The sequence below is a fragment of the Sorex fumeus genome, unplaced genomic scaffold (genome assembly GCF_029834395.1).
Source record: "Sorex fumeus unplaced genomic scaffold, SorFum_2.1 ptg000095l, whole genome shotgun sequence".
NCBI lineage: Eukaryota > Metazoa > Chordata > Mammalia > Eulipotyphla > Soricidae > Sorex > Sorex fumeus.
This window is the reverse complement of record NW_026606152.1, coordinates 7,384,864-7,405,720: the sequence shown is the minus strand read 5'-3', so window position 1 is coordinate 7,405,720 and position 20,857 is coordinate 7,384,864. Positions and strand designations below refer to the sequence as shown.

The following is a 20,857-nucleotide window of genomic DNA, read 5'->3' as shown; positions in this document are numbered from 1 at the left end:
CTAAATGCCACATTCTGCAAAGAAAAATTCTAACATATATATTTACTATACCATTTGTGTTTGAGGCATTTATCTTTACCAACTCCATTGCAACTCCATTTGCACATATGTATATGCACTTAATCACTGTCACTGTCCTCCCATTGTTCATGTTGTTCATGGATTTGCTCGAGAGGGCCCAGTAACGACTCCATTGTGAGACTTGTTGTTACTGTGTCTGGCATATCGAATACGTCATGGGTAGCTTGCCAGACTTTGCCGTGCAGGTGAGATACTCTTGGTAGCTTGCCGGGCTCTCCGAAAGGGGAGGAGGAATTGAACTCGGGTCGGCCGTGTCTGCTGCGTGCAAGGCAAATGCCCTACCGCTGTGCTATCGCTCCAGCCCTTTTTCAAAATAGTAAAAACTCACAAATATAGAAAACTGCATTTAATAAAAGTTTTATTCATGTGCCTTTGCCATTTGTATTTCTTCCTTGAGGACGTTTTTATCTCTTCTCCCCAGTTTTATGGGATTGGGTTTTATTTTTGCTTGTAAAATTCTACCAGCGCCTAATATATCTTGGGATATTAACTCCTTATCAGATGAGTGTCAGGTAAATAGTTTTTCACATTCTATGGACTGTCTTTATATCCCAGACATTGTTTCCTTTGAGGTACACAAGCTTTTAGTTTAATGTAGTTCCATTTGTTTATCTTTGCTTCACTTGCTTGGCATTTCATCGTTTAAGATACTGTTAGCTTCAATATCATGGACAGTTCCCTACATTTTCCTCTGTGTACCTTACGGATTCACAGCAGCACTATTCACAATAGCCAGAATCTGCAAACAACCCAATGCCCACAGCCCAAGAACAGATGAGTGGGTAACAAAACATCTACACAATGAAACACTAATCAGGCATTAGGACAACAAAGTCATAAAATTTGCTTACATGGATGGAGATGGAGAGTATCCTGTGGAGTGAAATGAATCAGAGGATGAGGGAAGTAAAGTGACATGCATGATACCCTTTCAGTAACAGTATTCTACACCACAGTGCTTAAAAGAAAAATAAGAGGGATGGGGAAAGGAAAAGTGTCTGCCATAGAGGCAGGATGTGGTGGGATGGCACGAGGAAAACCTTGACACTGAGCAAGAAAGGTAAACTGGTGAAGGGATGGGTGCCAGAACACTGTATGACTAAAAGTCAATCAAAACAACTTTTTCTTTTTGTCTCATAGTAATTTTATTTTTATTTATTTTTTTTGCTTTTTGGGTCACACCTGGCGATGCACAGGGGTTACTCCTGGCTCTGCACTCAGGAGTCACTCCTGGCGGTGCTCAGGGATGCTGGGAATTGAACCCGGATTGGCCGCGTGCAAGGCAACGCCCCACCCGCTGTGCTATCGCTCCAGCCCCAGTATTTTATTTTTTAAAATAGCAGTTGAGCTTTTTATTAAGCAAATAACCATGTGTGTGCTCAGTACTCATTGCAAACAACCTTGGAACTTCCTTAGTGAATTCATTCCCTTTTACAATCACAAATTCAAATTTCCACCACTTTTGCATTATCAGTGCCATTATTTTTGTAGTAATTATATCTATGCTTTTCTCATTGCTACAACAAAAAATTAGCATTCCTAATCTCAATAAAGAAGAATAACTCCTTATTTAAAGGAGTCCCTGTCTGCTACCAGGATGACAAAATGGTCTCTAAGATACCATGGCACCTACTGAATTGATTAATCCCAAAACACAAGTATGACAGGTGTATCCTAGTGAAAAATTAGTCAGTCAGTGTCACTGTCCTCCCGCTGTTCACTGATTTTGTTTGAGCGGGTCTAGTAACGCCTCCACTGTGACACTAGTTACTGTGTTTGGCATATGAAATATGTCACGTGTAGCTTGCCAGGCATTGCCATGAGGGCGAGATACTCTCGGTAGCTTTCCAGGCTCTCCGAGAAGGCCAGAGGAATCGAACCTGGGTAACCTGGGTTGGCTGCATGCAAGGAAAACACCCTACCACTCCAGCCCCCTAAAAACAATAGACTTATATATTAAAGTCGTAGGCTATAAAGTCAAGACCGCAAACTCCATGGCTTTCCTGTATGCAAAGAATGAGATAGAAGAAAGTGACATGAAAAAAAGCAATCCTTTTCACAATCATGCCTAGAAAATCAAGTACCTAGGAATCAGCTTAACTAAGGAGGTAAAGGACTTGTACAAACAAAACAACAAAACGCTACTTTATGAAATAAAAGAGGGCACAAGGAAATGGAAACACATCCCTTGCTCATGAATTGGGAGAATTAACATTGTCAAAATGGCAATACTACCAAAACATTACACAGATTCAATGTGATCCTGTTAAGGATACCCATGACATTCTTCAATGAAATTGATCAAACTCTCCTAAAATTTATATGGAACAACAAATCCCCACAAATAGCTAAAGCAATTCTTGGGAAAATGAAGATGGGTGGCATCACTTTCTCCAACGTCAAGCTCTACTACAAAGCGATAATAATTAAAACAGCATGGTACTGGAACAAAGGCAGAGCCGAGAACCAATGAACAGGGTTGAATATCCTTACACACACCCTCAAATATCATAGTCACAGTCCTCCCGTAATTCACTGATTTGCTGGAGCGGGCCCAGTAACGTCTCCATCGTGAGACTTGTTGTTACTGTGTTTGGCATATTGAATATGTCACGGGTAGCTTGCCAGGCTTTGCTATGCAAGCGAGATACTCTCGGTAGCTTGCCGGGCTCTCTGAGAGGGGCAGGGGAATCTAACCCAGCTTGGCCAGGCTGACCGTGCACAAGGCAATTGCCCTACCTCTGTGCAATCGCTTCAGCCCGCCCTCAAATATATGATCACCTAATCTTTGATAAGGGAGCAAAAAATGTGAAGTGGAGCAAGCAAAGCCTCTTTAACAAAGGGTACTGGCAACACTGGATAGCTACATGCAAAAAAAATGGGCTCAGAACTCTACCTAACACCATGTACAAAAGTCAGATCAAAATGGATTAAAGACCTCTACGTCAGACCAGAATCCATAAGATACATTGAAGAAAAGGTCAGCAAAACCCTTCACAGCTTTGAAGCTAAAAGTATCTTCAAAAGATGACATGCCACTGACAAAGCAAGTGGAAACAGATAAACAAATGTGACTATCTTAAACTGCTTCTGTACCTCAAAAGAAAGAGTGAACAGAATACAAAGACAGTCTACAGAATAGGAAAGGATACCCACCCAATACACATCTGATATGGGGTGGATATCAAGGATATACAAGGCACTGATTGAACTCGACAAGAAGAAAACATGTAATCCCATCAGAAAATGGGGTGATGAACAGAAACTTTCTCAAAGAATAAATCTGAATGGCCAAAAGGCACATGAAAAAATGCTGTTCATCACTAATCATCAGGGAGATATAGATCAAAACAACAATGAGATATCATCTCACACCACAGAGACAGGCCCACCTCACTTCCAAAAGAACAAAAGCAACTGGTGTTTCTGTGGATGTGGGAGGAAGGGGACTCTCCTTCATTGCTGGTGGGAATGCCAACTGGTTCAGCCCTTTTAGAAAACAATATGGACACTTCTCAAAAAATTAGAAATTGAGCTCTCATTTGACCCAGTAATACCACTTCTGGGAATATATACCGGAGAAGCAAAAATGTATAGTAGAAATGATATCTCCACTTGTATGTTCATTGCGGAACTGTTTACATTAGCCAGAATCTGGACAAAACCCTACTGCCCAAGAACAGATAACTAGTTAAAGAAACTTTGGTACATCTACACATTGGAATACTATGCAACTGTTAGAAAAGATGAAATCATGAAATTTGTATATAAGTAGATGCACATGGGGAGTATCATGCTAAGTGAAATGATTCAGAAAGAGAGGGACATAGAATACAGCACTCATTGGTGGAACATTAAGTAACAGAATGGGAGACTAACGCCCAAGGATAGTAGAGATAAGGACAGGAGAATTGCTCCACGGCTTGGAAGCCAGCCTCACATGCTGGGGGAAAAGGCAGCTCAGATAGAGAAGGGACTACCAAGTAAAGGATGCCTGGAAGGCCTGCTCAGGATGGGAGATGTGTGTTGCAGGTAGATTATAGACTGAACAGTATGGCCACTTAATGCCTGAATTGGAAACCACAGCACCCAGAGAGAGAGAGAGGGTAAAAGAGAATGCACCTGCTACAGAGGAGGGTGAGTGTGGGGGATTGGGTGAGGGTGGTGGGATGGATACAGGGAACATTGGTGGCAGAGAATGGACACTCGTGGAGGGATGTGTACTCGATCATTGTATGACTGAAGCTTAAGCATGAAAGTTTGTAAATCTGTAACTGTACCTCACCGTGATTCATTAAAAAAAAATCCTCAATAAAATTCAGATTGGTGGAATGATATTCAAGATAGTTTGACCATAATAAACCCAGAGCCAACATTATAGTCAAAACATAATGCATTCTCTTGAGGAAAACTGAAAGCTTTCCTCTAAGATCAGGTGCAAGGTCCACTTTCACCACAAAGAATAGAAAACAAGTACTGGTGCGAGTACAGCAAGAACAGAAAAGGAAACCATCACTCAATGTTGGTGAGAATGTCACTGGGTCTAGTCCATATGGAAAACAACATGACAATTTTTCAAAAAGAATGAATTCTCCCATTTGACCCAGCTACCCCACTTCTAGGTAACCCTAAAACAGGAGACAAAGCCAACATTAATTTGAAAAGATATGTGCACATCTCTGTGCACAGGCATTCTTAGTTCAACATTTAGGATATGGAAGCCATACAAATGTCCAACCCAAATGGATAAGTTTCTATTCATCCATATACACAATAGAAGACTATGCAACCATGGGAAATAAGGCATGCACTTCAGCGTAACTTGGATGGAACCAGAGAGTATCATGCTAAGTGGAACAAGTTAGAAGCAGAAAAACAAACAAATCAAGGGTATGGGCAATACCGACGGATAATAAATCTTGAACACTGGAATACAGATCTTATAGTACCATGTATGGGATTTGGGGAGAAGTGGTGACTGCAAGTAACTTAGAAACCTTTGAAGGAGGATCTAGAATACAAGGCTGGTGCTGACAGGTAATACTGTGCACTGAAACCATAACTGTCAACCAACAACAAATACAGGCATTAGTAGGAGGGAAGGTCAGACCAGAGGTTAGAAGGATGGGGGTGGAAAATCATGGAAACTTAGGTGACAGTGGTGTGGGATAACCTTGTATATTAATCCCATAAACATGAACATTAGTATAACCCTATTACCTATTAAATAAAAAAATTCCACCAGTGAGTATGCTCTCTGGAGGCTTCATATATACAAATACACATACATATATACATATATACATATACATATACACATATATTACATATATACACATATATATTACTAGTTTAGAAACAGCTTCTAAACTACTTTGCATTTTCAAAACATTCAATTGGTATGATTAATTTTTAAACATAGGACTGATTCTGGTCTCTAAAATTTTTAAAATTTAAAAGATTTGAATTTGGCAGTGGGGGGTGGGGAGGGTCTGCAGCTTGAGTCATACCTGACTGCTCAGTGCTTACTCCTGGCTCTGTGCTCAACTCCTGGCAGGACTTGGTGGGGGGGCAAAAGTCATACTGGACTAGGTCAGCAGCATGTAAAGTAAGCACTTTATCAACTAAACTATCTCTCTGGCTCCTGGTTTCTATTATTTAATTTTGTTTTGGGCCACACCTAGTAATGTTCAGGGGTTACTCCTGGCTCTGCACTCATTCAGGAATCACTCTTGGCAGTGCTCAAGGGGCCATACGAGATGCTGAGGATTGAACTCAATCATATGCAAGACAAGTATCTTACCTGCGCTTCAGCCCAATTTTTTATATTTTAAAGGGAATTTCATGTGTAAAACAAGCAGCCTTACTCACTTTACTTTCTCTCCATCCCAGTTTCTAATATTTTAAGGGAAATTTTTATCTATGGTTGTAGTGAGAATTAGTCTTTTGTTTTTTATATAGTCTTTGTTGGTATTCAGAATGAGAGTTATATTGCCTCATCTTCAAAATTTGTGAGTATATTTGCTTCTATTCTCTGAAAGAACTGAAGATCACTCAACTTTTCTATGAGTGTGTGTGTATGCATGTGTGTGTGATCTATACTTCAAAACGCAATATCACTCACTAATACAAGTAGAAGAGAAACTATAAGTGTATTTTATATGATTATTTCTTGGTATTTATTTCAGATATGTATACATTCATAGGTGTTATGTTTGGGACTTTGTAGATTTGGTAGAAGCTGCTTGTAACATAACTTACTGATCTACAGAATAAATGCTTAAAGTCAGTTCAAACCTTAGGAAAAAGAAATAAAGTATAATGTTATTTAATTATTCATAATATTCTCCAAATTTGTAGGACCATGTTGAGATCTTTTGTACTCTTGCCTTTGTTTATGTCCCCCCCCACCTGTAGTCTTTTCAACTCAACTTTTATTTCTTTTTTATATAGTGTTTTTTGGTATTTAGAATGAAAATTATATTGTCTCATCTTCAAAATTTATGAGTATATTTGCTTCTATTCTCTGGAAGAACTGAAGATCACTCAGTGAGTATATATTTGTATAGCATTAAAATCTGAATTTTATTAATTTCAGTTTTAAAGTTACTTCCATTTCTTTTGGCCTATGTTTTTATCCACTCAATAAATGTTCCAGAAGAACATTTGACTTTTCCCCTTTTCTAACATAATCATGAAAGCAAAACATTCTGTGTGTAATCACCTTAGTGTGGGTGACGCTATTAGTAATCACATGTTAATGGATGTTCACAGGCTCTCTGAGCGGCTTTCTCTCACTGCCCATGTTCGGTGCTCTCAAACCACTTCCGCACCCGAGACAGCCATTATCTTGGGCAGACTAAGGAGGAACGAGGGCCAAGCTGGTTGATCAGTTGCCGTTTATTTCATCTCTCGTCTCTCCCAAGCTCTTCACAACTCTCTCCTCAACTTGCTCCATAAATCTCTCCAGTTCTCCTCTTCTCCCCATAACTCTGTCTCTCCCTCTCTCTGTGGCAACCATCTCTTCTCTCACCACACCTCTACACCTCCCAACCCTCCCCACCACCCCAATCAACTTGTTTATCCAGACCTTCCCGACCACCTGCAGCCCACTAGGGCAAAACAGCACTTAAGGTGTGTTTCTCCTTTCCTTAGACCAGTAACTTAATTAACATTTTAATTCTACTTCCTAATATTTGACATTCTGTATGGACACAGTAATAGATATATTTAGTCTTGTAGGGCGACTCTCCGGGGGACATCTTGCCACAGACTCAGACTACAGTGCTCAGGTTGGATTAACCATTCCTAACTCTAGCAGGGTCCAAATCTAGATATTACTCTTTGGATCATAAAAGAATTTGTCCATGACCATGCTTTTCACTTACAGTTAAGTATTAGGGCACTTTGGCTTGGCCTATTTCAATGACAGGGTAGCTCACAGCTTGCCCTGGGTCCAGCCAGTCCCTTGTTGGGACCCTGCTTTTGGGGATCTAGAAAGTAAAGGGCAACTGAGGCTTAAGTTGAGAGAGCAGATGTCCAGGAGGTAATATTATCTGGAGACAATTAAATCCCAAGTTACAAAAGCATGTCTTTTTTTCTCTTTTTTTGGGTCACACCCTTCTATGCTCAGGGGTTACTCCTGGCTCTGCACCCAGGAATTACCCCGGTGGTGCTGGTGGGGAGGCATATGGGATGCTGGGAATCAAATCCGGGTCAGCTGCGTGCAAGGCAAATGCCTTACCTGCTGTGCTATTGCTCCAGCCCCCCCCCCCAGCACGTCTTTTTAACTGTCTTCCTGTGTCCATACAAAAAGCAATTGCTCTGAAGTAAATGACCATGCAAAGGACATTAAGAAGAAGAGAAAAACAATATTTACAAATCAGCAGAGTCTGATCAGGAGACAAAGGTAATTGACAGGTTGGGAGAGCAATCAACAAACCTAAGCTCCCTGTGGCCAGGGAGGAAGGGAAAACCAATGTTATCCTACATTCTAGTGTGTTTTTATCTGCATCACATTTAATTTGAGATAGAGTATTTTCCTTTTTATTAGAAAATTTATAATTTTTCATCACAAATATTCTTTGGTCTCTGATGTATTATAAATATTTTTTCTGATTATCTAAGCATACAGAAATTTCCTAGATATATTTACTATTAGTTACTAAACAATTCACTTAGGCTGGACTGCATATCTTATGTAATCCCTTGAAATTTGTTGAGACATTTTTCATAATAAGGACATATGTTCTTGGATATTTAATGTAAACTTGAAATGATACTGAAGGTGTCATAGAGCTCCAGATATATCCACTTTATCAGTTTTTTTAAATCATGGTCTTCACAGCACAGCGGTAGGGCGTTCGCCTTACACGCGGCCAACATGGCCGACCCGAGTTCGATTCCTCAGCCCCTCTCGGAGAGCCCGGCAAGCTACCGAGAGTATTCGATATGCCAGACACAGTAACAACAAAGTCTCCAGTGGAGACGTTACTGGGCCCGCTCGAGCAAATCGACGATCAACGGGAGGGCTTTTACCTTTACCTTTACCTTTACTTTTTCTATATCACTACTGTTATCTGTTTGTTCCATGAACTACTGAGAGAAGTATTAAAATTTATATTTATCCCATAATAGCCATAATTTTCCACTTAGCTCCACTGTTATAAATATTTATTTTATGTTTGAGTCATATGTAATTGTCAGAATTACCAGAAAAACTGGACCCTGCATTACTATAAAATGTACTTCCAGAACTTTATTAATTCTTAAAACTTTATTTTTAATAAATTAAAATTTTTTTACATTAAAAACACTTTCTGGGGGTTATTTGTATCTGGCTCTGCACTCAGGAACTACTTCTGGCGGTGCTCAGGGAACCACATGGAATGCTGGGGAATAAACCCTGGTTGACCTTGTGCAAGGCAAACATCCTCCCCACTGTACTATCACTCTGGCCCACATTGAAAACTTTTGAAAATTATTAAGGCACAGTGATTGACATAAGTATTCATAGTTGAGTTTCACAAATACAATGTTCCAGCACTAATTCCTCCATCAGTGTCAACTGCCCTCCACCCTTGTCCTCAGGTCTTTCCCACCCCACAGCGTGTCTCCCAGACAGAACCATTTTTAAGTTTGGTTGTTGTGATTTGGATCTCATGCACACAGTATAGCTGGCTCTGTGGCTAAGATGTGCATTTATATCACAACTCTACACCACCAATGTGTCCAAAACCCCTGGACCTTGTCCTGTTACCCCCATCCATCCCTTTTAACTCTCCTGCCTTGGTTTCTTTCCTTTGCTGTCCTTATTTCTATGTTCTAGAGTCAAGGGTAAACTGGATATCCCCTTTTGATACCCTGCATTCCCTCTTCCTGCTAATCTTCCATATACCACAGATAAGTGAGATCACTGTGCCTTAATATTCTTGTTATTAAAAATACTCCCTTGCCCTTGCTGTAGATGACTTGAATAAGTAGCACACTTGCTTATGGTTCTTATATATATTTTAGTTTTGTTGCTTGCTGCAGGTCACACACTGATTACAATGTTTTCAGGTGTCAAACACTTGTTGGTGTTGCTCCCACACTTTGGCTGCAGAGCTGTCCAGGGAACGCAAAACTTCTTTGTGGTGCTTGCTCACTTCATTTCAGGCTTTCCTGGGCACTGCAGATTCTAGCTGTGGAGCTCACACACTTGGCTGTGGTGCAGGGGGATTCCAAGTGGCAATGCTGGCAGGACCACTCTTAGCATAGTGGTACGAAGGGGAGCTCACAGTCTTCTATCTGCAAGGGAGAAACTACCGCTGAGCCATCCTGAGCTCCGCAGTCTATTGATTTTAGAGTTTATTTTGATCGCTTGATCACTTGACTTACCGTTACTCATCGATTTGCTTGAGTGGGCACCAGTATTGTCTCCATTCATCGCGGTTGCGTGCTAGTGTAGCCCAGTGGCGTCTGTTCGTTCTAGGAACACGAAGAGCCTCAAACCAATCATTCAGGGTCTTGACGAAGAAGTCTGACCATCTTGTAGGTGGGTGGTCATGCAGTCTTTTGACATCCCATGGAATCCCGTCAGTAACGGCTCTAGTCCAAATCTCATTACATGTCCAGCCCATCTGATTTTTGACATCTTGGCAAACGAGACAGCGTTTCTGATTCTTGACTGTCGAGGAGGTCAGAACTCTGGATTCTTTCTCTCATTTGAGTGAAACGTGATACTCCAAGCATAGCTCTTTCAATTCCTCTTTGGGAGACCCGAATAGCATTCTCACTCTGTTTTCGTAGGGCCCAGGTCTCTGAGGCATATGTTAATGCAGGAAGAACAGTGGAATCGAAGAGATGTGCATGGAGCCAGAGGTTCTTTGTCCTCTTAGCTATTTCTTTGATGCTCTCTAAGGCGTTCCAACCTGCTCTCTTCCTCTGTGCAACTCAGATGCCAGGTCATTTGTCATGTTGATTTCTCGACCTAGGTACACATAACTGTTGCATTCGGAGGAATGGAATGTCAGGAACGAGACTGTTTCTCATTAACATTGCTTTCGTGAGATTTAGCTGGAGTTCGACCTTTCCACACTCACGATCAAAGTCAGCCAGCATTTGTGCTGCTTAGCTAATATATGGTGTTATTAGAACGATGTCATCAGCAAAGATGAGGTGGTGTAGTTGCCAACCATCTATCTTCACTCCCATTGCTTCCCATTCCAGTCATCCCATGACGTTCTCGAGGGTGGAACTGAAGAGTTTCGGTGAAATGGTATCACCCTGCCACACCCCTCTCTTGACATCGATGATCACTTCTGTGTAGAATGGTGAGATCCTGGTAGTGAATCTGTAATAAAGCTCACGGAGGACCCTGATGTATTGAATTTGAATGTCCTGATTGGCTAGGGCTTCAATAACTGCTTCAGTCTCAACAGAATCAAAGGCCTTCTTTAAATGAATTTTATATGATAAAATAGACAATTGTGAATGGTATCTTTCAATCCCTGTATTACACTTAATAACTTCATTATACTTAGAAGTATGATCACTTGTGTCACTTGTCATCCTGTTGCTCATTGATTTGCTAGAGTGGGTGTCAGAAGTATATACACCTTTTATTCAAAACATGGGCTGGAGTGATAACACAGCTGGTAGTGCGTTTGCCTTGCACGCAGCCAACATGGTCGACCCAACTTCAATTTCTTCGTCCCTCTCGGAGAGCCCGGCGAACTACTGAGAGTATCTCGCCCGCACGGCAAAGCCTGTCAGGCTACCTGTGACGTATTCGATATGCCAAACACAGTAATAAGTGACACAATGGAGATGTTACTGGGCCCGCTTGAGCAAATCGATGAACAACGGGAGGACAGTGACAGTGACAATTCAAAACATAGACTCAACAAAATTGAAAACATGAGCTCTAAGCTGCAATCATTGAAACTTTGTAATGTGCCTGACAAGTGGACAGGTGTCTGTGGTAGGAAGGGAATATGAAGATACTTGTGGTGGGATTGGTGTTGAAATATAAACCTAAAATGTAGCTATAATCACATTATAACTTTGTAAATCACAGTTCTTTAATTAGAAAATTTAAAAAAAAAGAAGTTTTTAAAAAAGAATGTGTTGAGTTTTTAAAAGTTCAGTTGCCAACTGTTTGATCCCCCCTTGTATGTAGGGGAAATGCAGTGCTCCTGGCAATAGTCAGGGGCTGTTTGTGGCAGTCTATAGGATAACAGTGTTTTGTCCTTCCTGTATAGCCTCAGGTAGTTTAGATTTATTGGGTTGCTCCCATCACATTATTCCCATTCCTCTGTGTCTTATTTGTAACTTCTTTCTTTGTGCTCTGTTTACTTGTAAATACTGTTTTTCTCTTCTCCCTAAGTCCTTTGCTTAGTTTATTCAGAGCAATATCCTTTTTGTATGGACACAAGAAGACTGTATATGCTATGCTCTTGTTATGTGACTCTCTGATATTTTCCTCCTGGGCATCTGTTCTCTCGACCTAAGCCTCAGTTGCCCTTACATACTAGCGCCCCCCCAAACCAGGGTCCCGACGAGGGACTGGATGGAACCAAGGCAGGCAGTAAGCTATGTGCTACCCTGGCATCAAGATGGGCCTGGCCAAAGCGCCATAATGCTTAACTATAAGTTAAGAGCTTGGTCGTGGACAAATGCTGTCATGATCCAAAATGTGATAACTAGATTCGGACTCTGCTAGGGTTAGGAATGATTAATCTGGCCTGAATGTTATAGTCTGAGTTGAGATGCCCTACAAGCCTCATTGTTATCTCTTACTGTGTCCATACAAAATTAACTAGTATTAAGATGCTGATAGAGTTACTGGACTGAGGAAAGGAGAAAAACACCTTAGGAGGTATTTTGCCCTTGGGGAGTCAGGAAGGGCTTTGGAATACTTTTTAGGTGGTGTACCTTCTGAACCTGGTGGGTCCTCAGGAAGGGCTTTCTTATGTTGATTTGACTACCAGACTGCATGTGGTGTCAGCACAGAGTGCAGGGGAGTTGGAGAGAAGAGACAGGAGAGATGAGAGAGAGCGAGCAGGGTGGCAAGATGGGCTGAAGAGAGGCTAGCAAGGGGGACAGGCAGAGAAAAATGTAGAACAAGAATACAGGAGCAAGCACCTGGAGAGAGAAAGCCCAACCTGCGAGATGGAGCATGGAGAGATGAGCGGGAGAGACAGAAGGAGACGGGAATGAGGAGCAGTGTGAGACTAGAATGAGAGGCTTAGAGAGACTGGGACAGGCACGTTGGGAGAATGGAATAAACGGCAGCTGACCAATCAAATACCTTGGCCCTTGTTTCATCCACTGTCTGACCCATGACCTGGGCCACCACGGCTGGGGGAGCAGCTCGGGCCCACCCCGAATTTGGGCAGACAGGGGAAGAGCCACCGGGGGCCTCCCCTGGCTGCCCCCCCGCCCTGAGATTTTTTTACAGCAGTCCTTCAGGGACCATTTGTGGTGTTAGGGAACAAACTGGAATCGTTTCAAAGGTGAACGTTTTAACATCTTAACTCTCCAATCTCGATCATCTAGGATTTAAAGAATTTAGGGCTGGAGTGATAGCACAGTGGTAGGGCGTTTGCCTTGCACGCAGCCAACATGGCCGACCCGAGTTTGACTCCTTCACCCCTCTCAGAGAGCTCAGCAAGCTACCGAGAGTATCTTGCCTGCATGGCAGAGCCAGGCAATCTACTCGTGACATATTTGATTTGCCAAACACAGTAACACAATGATGGAGACGTTACTGGGCCTGCTCGAGCAAATCAATGAACAATGAGAGGACAGTGCTACAGTGCTGTGCTACTAAATACTGTGTTAAATCTAGTATGTTTATTATACCTTATTTGCAAACTTTGCTCCACTTTCTCTTTTCATTATTTTGGATGGATAAGCATATTTTAAAAACTTTTCATAAGTCCTCCCATTAGCTTGCGATTTATACAACGTTTAAAAAAATTATTTTAGTTACCTTAAGGGCTGAAATCACTAAAAAAATAATCAGATCTCATAGTACTTTTTCTCAAATAAAACAAGAACTATAATCATTTTGTTATTTTAAAAATTATATAGATTTTACATAACTTGTAAGTTGCTTTTGTTATTTTTTATCAATGATCTTGAAATTTATGCTTATATATACTAGCTTTCTTTTGCGTTTTATGTTCTATAACCTTCCTGTGGAATTATTTCTGTTATATACTACACTTTTCTTTAATGAAGGGATACTGGTAATTAGCTTTCATGGCTTTTAATCTGAAGATATATTTTGCCTCAAGTTTTGGAGAATATTTTCAGTGAATCTAGAATTCTAAGCTGGCATTTATTTCCTTCAGCACATAAAAGATGTTTCACTGTCAGTTTGCTTTAGTTAATGACTTTTGAGAACTTAGCTATCATTTAAATTACTGTTCTTTTTAAGGTGGTTCCCCCTTGAATACTTACAAGATTTCCTTCACTAGTTTTCTGCAACTTCAGTATGATTTAAAATATAGATGATTCTGATGTTTTAAAAACCTTTATGATTCACTGAGCTTCTATAGCCTTTGATATTTTTATAATTTCTGATAAATTCTTGCCAAATTTTTCCAACTACTGTGTTTCTCCTTAAGATGCTACTTCCTTAATTCAACTACAGGTAATCAACCATCAGCCATTATCTTCTCCATTAGGTTTTTCCTTTGTTTTCTTGGAGGAGGTAGTGTGGTGGGGAGGGGAAGATGGAGGGGAGGAGGAGGAAGGAGGTCCCAAGCAATGTCCAGCAGATCTGGGAGCCATTCATGGAGATATTCAGCCTAGCAGTGCTAGGGGCCACTGGAGTGTCTCCTGTAGTACTTGAAAGTCACTAGGGCTATAGCTGGAGATGCTCAGAGAGCCATTTGAAGCAAAGTAATGTGTTTGGGGCCTAGCACACTCTCCAACTTGTCCTTTATCTCCAATGGGTTCTTAGTTGGGTTGCATTATTTATTTTTTAAAAAATTGTTTTAGTTTTTGGCCACAACCAGCTATGCTCAGGGCTTCTAATGGCTCTGGGCTCAGAGATCTCTCCTGGTGGTGATTAAGGGTTCATAAGCAATGCCAGGTATTAAATTAGAACTGGTCATGTGCTAGTTAAGTGCCTAACCACCTGAGTTATATTTCTTGTCCTTTTATCTTTTAATTCAAGACTTTCCTTCCCAGCCCCCCTCCCCAAATCTGTCATTTTCTATAGTATTTTTTTATTCTAAAATTTTCAAGCTTTCTTTTTTGCCTTCTGAACTTCATAAACAGTGTTTTGAGTCAACAATATCTGGAAAGTTTTGGTTACTGTCTAGTTTCTGAAATTTTTTCTTCTCTTACAGTGTTTGGTCTCATGTGTCTGATCCTCTTTGATTATATGCTAGATACCGTATTTGAAAAACTATTTTTTGGTATGGTTTGTTTACTTTAGTTCACTTTTATTCTTAGGGTGTATGTCTTAAGATTTTGTCCAAAGAAGGCTGACCAGTGTGCACACTTGAACTGCAGTATGTCAGAGACCCCAACATTTATCCCCTTTCCCTGAGTAAGATTACATATGGTAGAGTTCAGACTCTCAGTTACTTTTTCCAAATTGGCTTAATAACTATAATGCGCAACTACAGGGGCTGGCAGGACAATAGAGCAGGTAAAGGGTCTTATCTTGCACAAGGCTAACTTGAGTTTGATTCTCAGCATCCCATATGACACCCCAAACACTGCCAGGAGTGATCCCTAACTACAGAGCCAAGGGTAAACCCTGAGTATCTCCAGGTGTGGTTCCCAAACACCAACGAAAGGAATGTGTAACTAAAGAACCATCTTTGAGATATTTACAGTTAAATGAACTTAAAAAAATAGCTTTGGCTAACATAGTTATGGAATAGATTCTTAACATGAGATTCCCAAAATGAAACTAATTATACTATTAATAAAACAAAGAGCACTGAGTTAAACAGATGACAATAAACATCAATAAATTTGATGAAAACTTATATGAGCAAAACTCAAGTGTTGCACTTATTTTCCTACCACTTAAAAACTGATATATTATTAATGGTCTAAATCATTTGTTGAACCAACACATGTGGAACATGGCAACAGGCACCAGAGCTGATAAGATCTGTCCCTGCATAGTCACCCCATAGGAAACGTCTGGGTGCATATTACAAGTGCCAGTAATCTGGTGTTTGGTCTCATCCCCCAAGAATTGCCACCTAACTGTATTCCTAACTGCAGCATCTAGCCTTAACTGGAATTCAACTTGGGCAGAGCAGAGTAGGAAAGGTGATAGGTCAATAATGCTAAACTTTATGTGACTGGATCAACCTTTTAAGCCAAGACCCTCTATACAATATGTGTGTAGTTGGCAGTAAAGTGAGCAGTCTTCAGCTTCTCCCAGAGTGATTTCTCCACGCCCATCATCCATCGCCCTGAGTCTGCCCGGAGCCAGTGCACAATGTGTCTGGGCATGCTGGGAAAAACCGTTCCCCAACAAACAAAAACATCCATCAGTAATTATATTGGGAATCACTGTTCACCCCAAAGATGAGGGATTTAGAATTTTCAATTTTTATAGTTAGAAGACACTTTGTAAATAATTTAATACAAATTCCAAGTTTTTTCCTCACCGTTTTCTGCCAATGGAGCAAGGACTTCAAAAATCATTTCTCTCTTATCATGTTCTATTTGTTTCTTGAAAAGTTTTACCAGCTCTTCAGCAATATTTGTACTGGCGAACTGTTCTTTACTTGACTCTAAAAACAAAAAAATCAAGTAAGTAAACAATTAGGTCTATAAGTGTTTTCTATTTTTCAACATGTTATTTTACAGAAATAATGAAATCCATTTTAAATGTACCTGAAAGGAAAAATGCCTGAGGCTGTAAAGAAAAAAGTATAATCGAATTATTTTCAAGGTCATAAAAAGTCCTCACTATAAAATTTAGGTAACAACAAAACTGCTGAGTTAAACATATACAGTTGTGAGAATTTTTGCCAAGATGAAAATTATTCTTTTCATAAGAGTTCATAAGAGCTCATAACAGATTGCATTTTATATAGCTGAATTAAAGATAACTTCATATCATAACTTATCTCCATATCCTTAAAATTACTTATATTATTAAATTGGCAAACTTCTGCACTGGTCTAAACATGCTTTGATCTTTCCCAGGAGCCTTGATTCTTCTTTTCACTTTAGCACCTACCACCTTTCCTCACTAGTGTTACTATCATCTTTTAAATACTTTCGTATTTCTCATATTAATAGAAAATAATTGGGAAAACAAAGACCTTCTCTCTATTCTACTTTTCTTCAATGCTATCTAATCTTTGTTCACTTGCACAAGCAGGCTCCTAAACAGCACAGCCTATGCATAGATGACTTTCCAGGTTCTCAATCCATGCATTTCCGAATCCACTTGCAATTAGTTTGGCCACCTCAGTCTCCTTTACTTGCTTTTGCTTGCTCTTCCTTTTCCACTAAGGATATATTAACTTCCACTTGCCTTATTCTCTCACCCTAGGCAACTGAATTTCCCCTCGCATCTCCAAAGGAGCACTAATATGGTGATCGCTAGCCTTCTTTTGGACTCTTGGCCATCTGGCTATTTGACATCTCCATTTAAATATTTCTCTAGCATAGAAGCTCAATGTACAAAAAAAGAGTTTTGATATTCCTCTTAAATCTGTTCTTCCTCCAGAATTCTCTATGTATGCCCCTAAGGAAATCTGGTAAAGGAATTTATTGGAGTTTGAGGGCACAGAATCATTTTAGCTAATACATAATGTCTGGCACATAGCAGGTTTTAAAAATAAATCCACTGATAAACAAATGCCTGATTGAATAAGTAAATAAATAGAAGAGTTATACTGCTCTGTAGTCTGGCAAATTTTTATGTTGTGATCAAATAAATACATCAAATTTAATTTTAAAAGACAAATATGATCTTGACATGAGTTAATAGTTTTGAATATTCTGTTAAATTGCTCGTAGCACATATACCAGGTTCATTATAGTCAATAGGAAGAAAATCTAATGCAAGATGTTCTAAATCTGATTCTCTGGTGCCACAGAAAAGGAGCAAGGTACAGTGTCCTTTCCAATAAGTTACCTCAATTCTCAGAGATCATATCTTACAAACAGCACACCTACCCTAAAAAGTTACCCTTAATATTCTTAGTGTAATTAAACTATAATTTGGTTATGTCAATAACTGCATAATAGTCCCATCTGCACACTATTGATTTAATAAGTCCTAATACTAGAATCCATTTTCCCTCTCCATTTCTTCTCTTAATTAAGCAATAAACCCCTTTTAAGTTAATTCACAGGCATTTACCTCCATATCATCAAATACTTTATTTGGGGTACCTCCATATCATCAAATACTTTATTTGGGGTGTAGGCTCCTAAGCAGTGCTTACGGGACCTGGGGAGCCAACTCCTAGAGATACTTGGCCCCAAGTTAAATGAATCAGTGTTAAGGTCAGTTGGCTTAAGGTGCTGCTTGAGCCCTGTGATGTGGGACACAGGGGTACTAGAGCAGTGTTCTGGGGCACCAGTGCCAGACCTAGTACTGCAGGGCTGAGGCATGTGGCACACAGGGGGTGAAATATGTGTGAGGCACCCACCCCTATGCCATCTCTCCAGCCCCCAAATAATTTTTTTCTACTTCTTGATTTTTTTTTTACTTTATGACAGATGAGAAATTCAGTTTTTTTAAAATTATTTTAAATTATTTTCAGTCTTCAGTATAATGTGACCATATGGAAATTTTGGTTTCATCAATAAGTAGTGCTAAAATAATTCAATTTCATTTTCTCTGAACTCTGCTTCCCTGGAATTTCTTATAACTTGCTGATTTCAGCTCTCTACTCTTAATACTTTTACACAGGAACTCACATTCAAAATCTGTCTGGACACAATCTTTTCAACAGATATTCCCAGTTTATCAGGAAAAACAGCAAGAGAAACAAAGTGGTATTTGCAACTCTCTGCCTATTATCTCTCTTGGCAGGGGATGTGAGAGCTCCTCAATATACTGTGCTACTTTGCTACTAAATTATTTTTCCTTATTCACTTGCCCAGACAATAAGTTCATTCTCCAACTGCTACATATTTATTGTAGTGTGCTAATCTTACTAATTATATTATTTATTTAATAAATGTCAAACACTATCCTGTGAAATACATAAAAGATGGAAAGTGATAATGGGAGGTGATAACGGAATTTTGGCTGTGTCAAAGAGTCAAAGAGAATTTATATGTAAAAGAAATTGGTTAAAAAAGATACTCTGTTGCCAGAGTTTGCACCATAATTGGTGCAATCTTTCTACTTCTGGGTTTTAGGAAACCTTTCACTTCCCCTTAGTAGTGATGCATATCATTTTGATTCAACAACTCTTTTACATGAAACTCTGAAATTGACAGGGCTCAGTAAACACAGTGTTTACTGAGAAATCTTATACAGGTATGATCTTCATTATAAAAATTTAAATTTTAAGTGTCTTATTTTAGCCAGAAAAACCATAAGTTTTTATAAAAATCCTAGCAGACAAATCACATGGGCAAAAACAACTATATATAGTATTGAACCTAAAATTTAACAGTGTTTATATTCTTTTTAAAGATCATAAAAAAATTTGTATAAGTTATCAAGCTGTAGCACTGTAGCACTGTCCTCCCGCTGTTCATTGATTTTGCTCGAGCGGGCCCAGTAACGCCTCCATTGTGAGACTTGTTACTGTGTTTAGCATATCGAATACATCACGGGTAGCTTGCTAGGCTGTCTGAGAGGAAGAGTCCACTGTAAAAATGATAAATTATAAAAATAAATTATAAAAATATAAACCATAAAAATATAAATTATAAAAATAAAGCTTTAACTTATAAAAAATAATTTTCAAATGATTTCACAGAGAATACAATAAGGCTCAAAATTTCAAGTGCCTGATAACTATCCACTAGCAAGTCAATTTTATCCACTGTATGTTAATTATCAATTTTATACTGTGATGAATACTTTGGGCTGGAGCGATAGCACAGCGGGTAGGGCGTTTGCCTTGCCTGAAGCCAACATGGCCGACCCGAGTTCGATTCCTCCGCCCCTCTCAGATAGCCCGACAAGCTACTCAGAGTATCTTGCACGCACGGCAAAGCCTGGCAAGCTACCTGTGACGTATTCGATATGCCAAACACAGTAACAACTAAGTCTCATGGGAGGACCGTGACCGGACCGTGACTGTGATGAATACTTTGAATAAACAGAGAATATAAATTATCATGATACACTGAAATATTATTCAGGTTTAGATGTGTTTACATATTATTACTCAGGTAAGAAGAATTTTTACCATGAGGAAGTCTACAGACTTTGAAACATTTGGTCCATTTATAATGTGAGTTACTTTCTGAGAATGTCAATATTTCATATTAATATTATAGTGTCTTAAACACAGTAGGAGCTAGATCAATTATCTGAGTAGAACTATACTAAATTGTCTGAGATTAGGACCTAAGTCAAAAGCTATGTTTAGTATAATTTACATAACAAACTAATTCACTAACTGCCTTTCACAAACTTTACTCCCAGAAATATAGTATATAGTATAGTTCTTTTACTATATATGAGTACCGTCCTAAATTAACATTAGTAAATAAACTATAGGACTATACTAACTGTAAGGATTAGATCCCATTTACCTAAAAGTTCTACTCAATAAATAGATCAACAAGTTGCAGTTTCTTCTCGACTCTGCAGAGCTGAGTTGTCTGAGGCACCTCAGAGGGAGTCAGGTGAGCCCAGAGCCCACCTATAACCTCGGTAGCTGAAACCCTTCACACTCCACAACTGCTGCTACACTCCTCGCCAGACTCCACTGCTTGGATGAGTCTCATCCAGAAATTAATCTGTTGAAATACTCAGGTATGTGGATTTTGTAACTGAAATCTCCAGGTTTTCATGGAGTCTGGAATGGGCTTCCTCCCCCCAAAACTCCCTGAAGCCATGGCAATCAGTCACTTGTCTTAAAGCCAACACCCAGTCAAAAATTTAACTCCAGCTGTATCACCTAGTGAAAAATTTCGACTTCCTAGAGTGAAATCTCAAGCTCTGTAACACTGATAAACTAGGAGTAATACACCAGATTGGCAAGGTAGAAGGCAAACAATATTTATTAACAAAATATAAACACAGACGGCTTAACCTGTAACAACATCTTAGTAATCTTTTATTCAAGGGCTTAATGTATCCATGGTGAGATCCAACAAT

General features: G+C 39.6%; 1 protein-coding gene across 3 annotated transcripts in view; it reads right to left on the bottom strand.

Moving 5' to 3' along the window:
* RAP1GDS1 (Rap1 GTPase-GDP dissociation stimulator 1) overlaps positions 1-20,857 on the bottom strand; it is a 247,978-nt gene that overhangs the window by 39,664 nt on the left and 187,457 nt on the right. For all 3 annotated transcript variants that reach the window (XM_056132662.1, XM_056132663.1, XM_056132664.1), the window contains one exon: positions 16,215-16,340. In XM_056132662.1, coding sequence (XP_055988637.1) covers positions 16,215-16,340 — 126 coding nt within the window. The remainder of the gene's footprint in view (positions 1-16,214; positions 16,341-20,857) is intronic.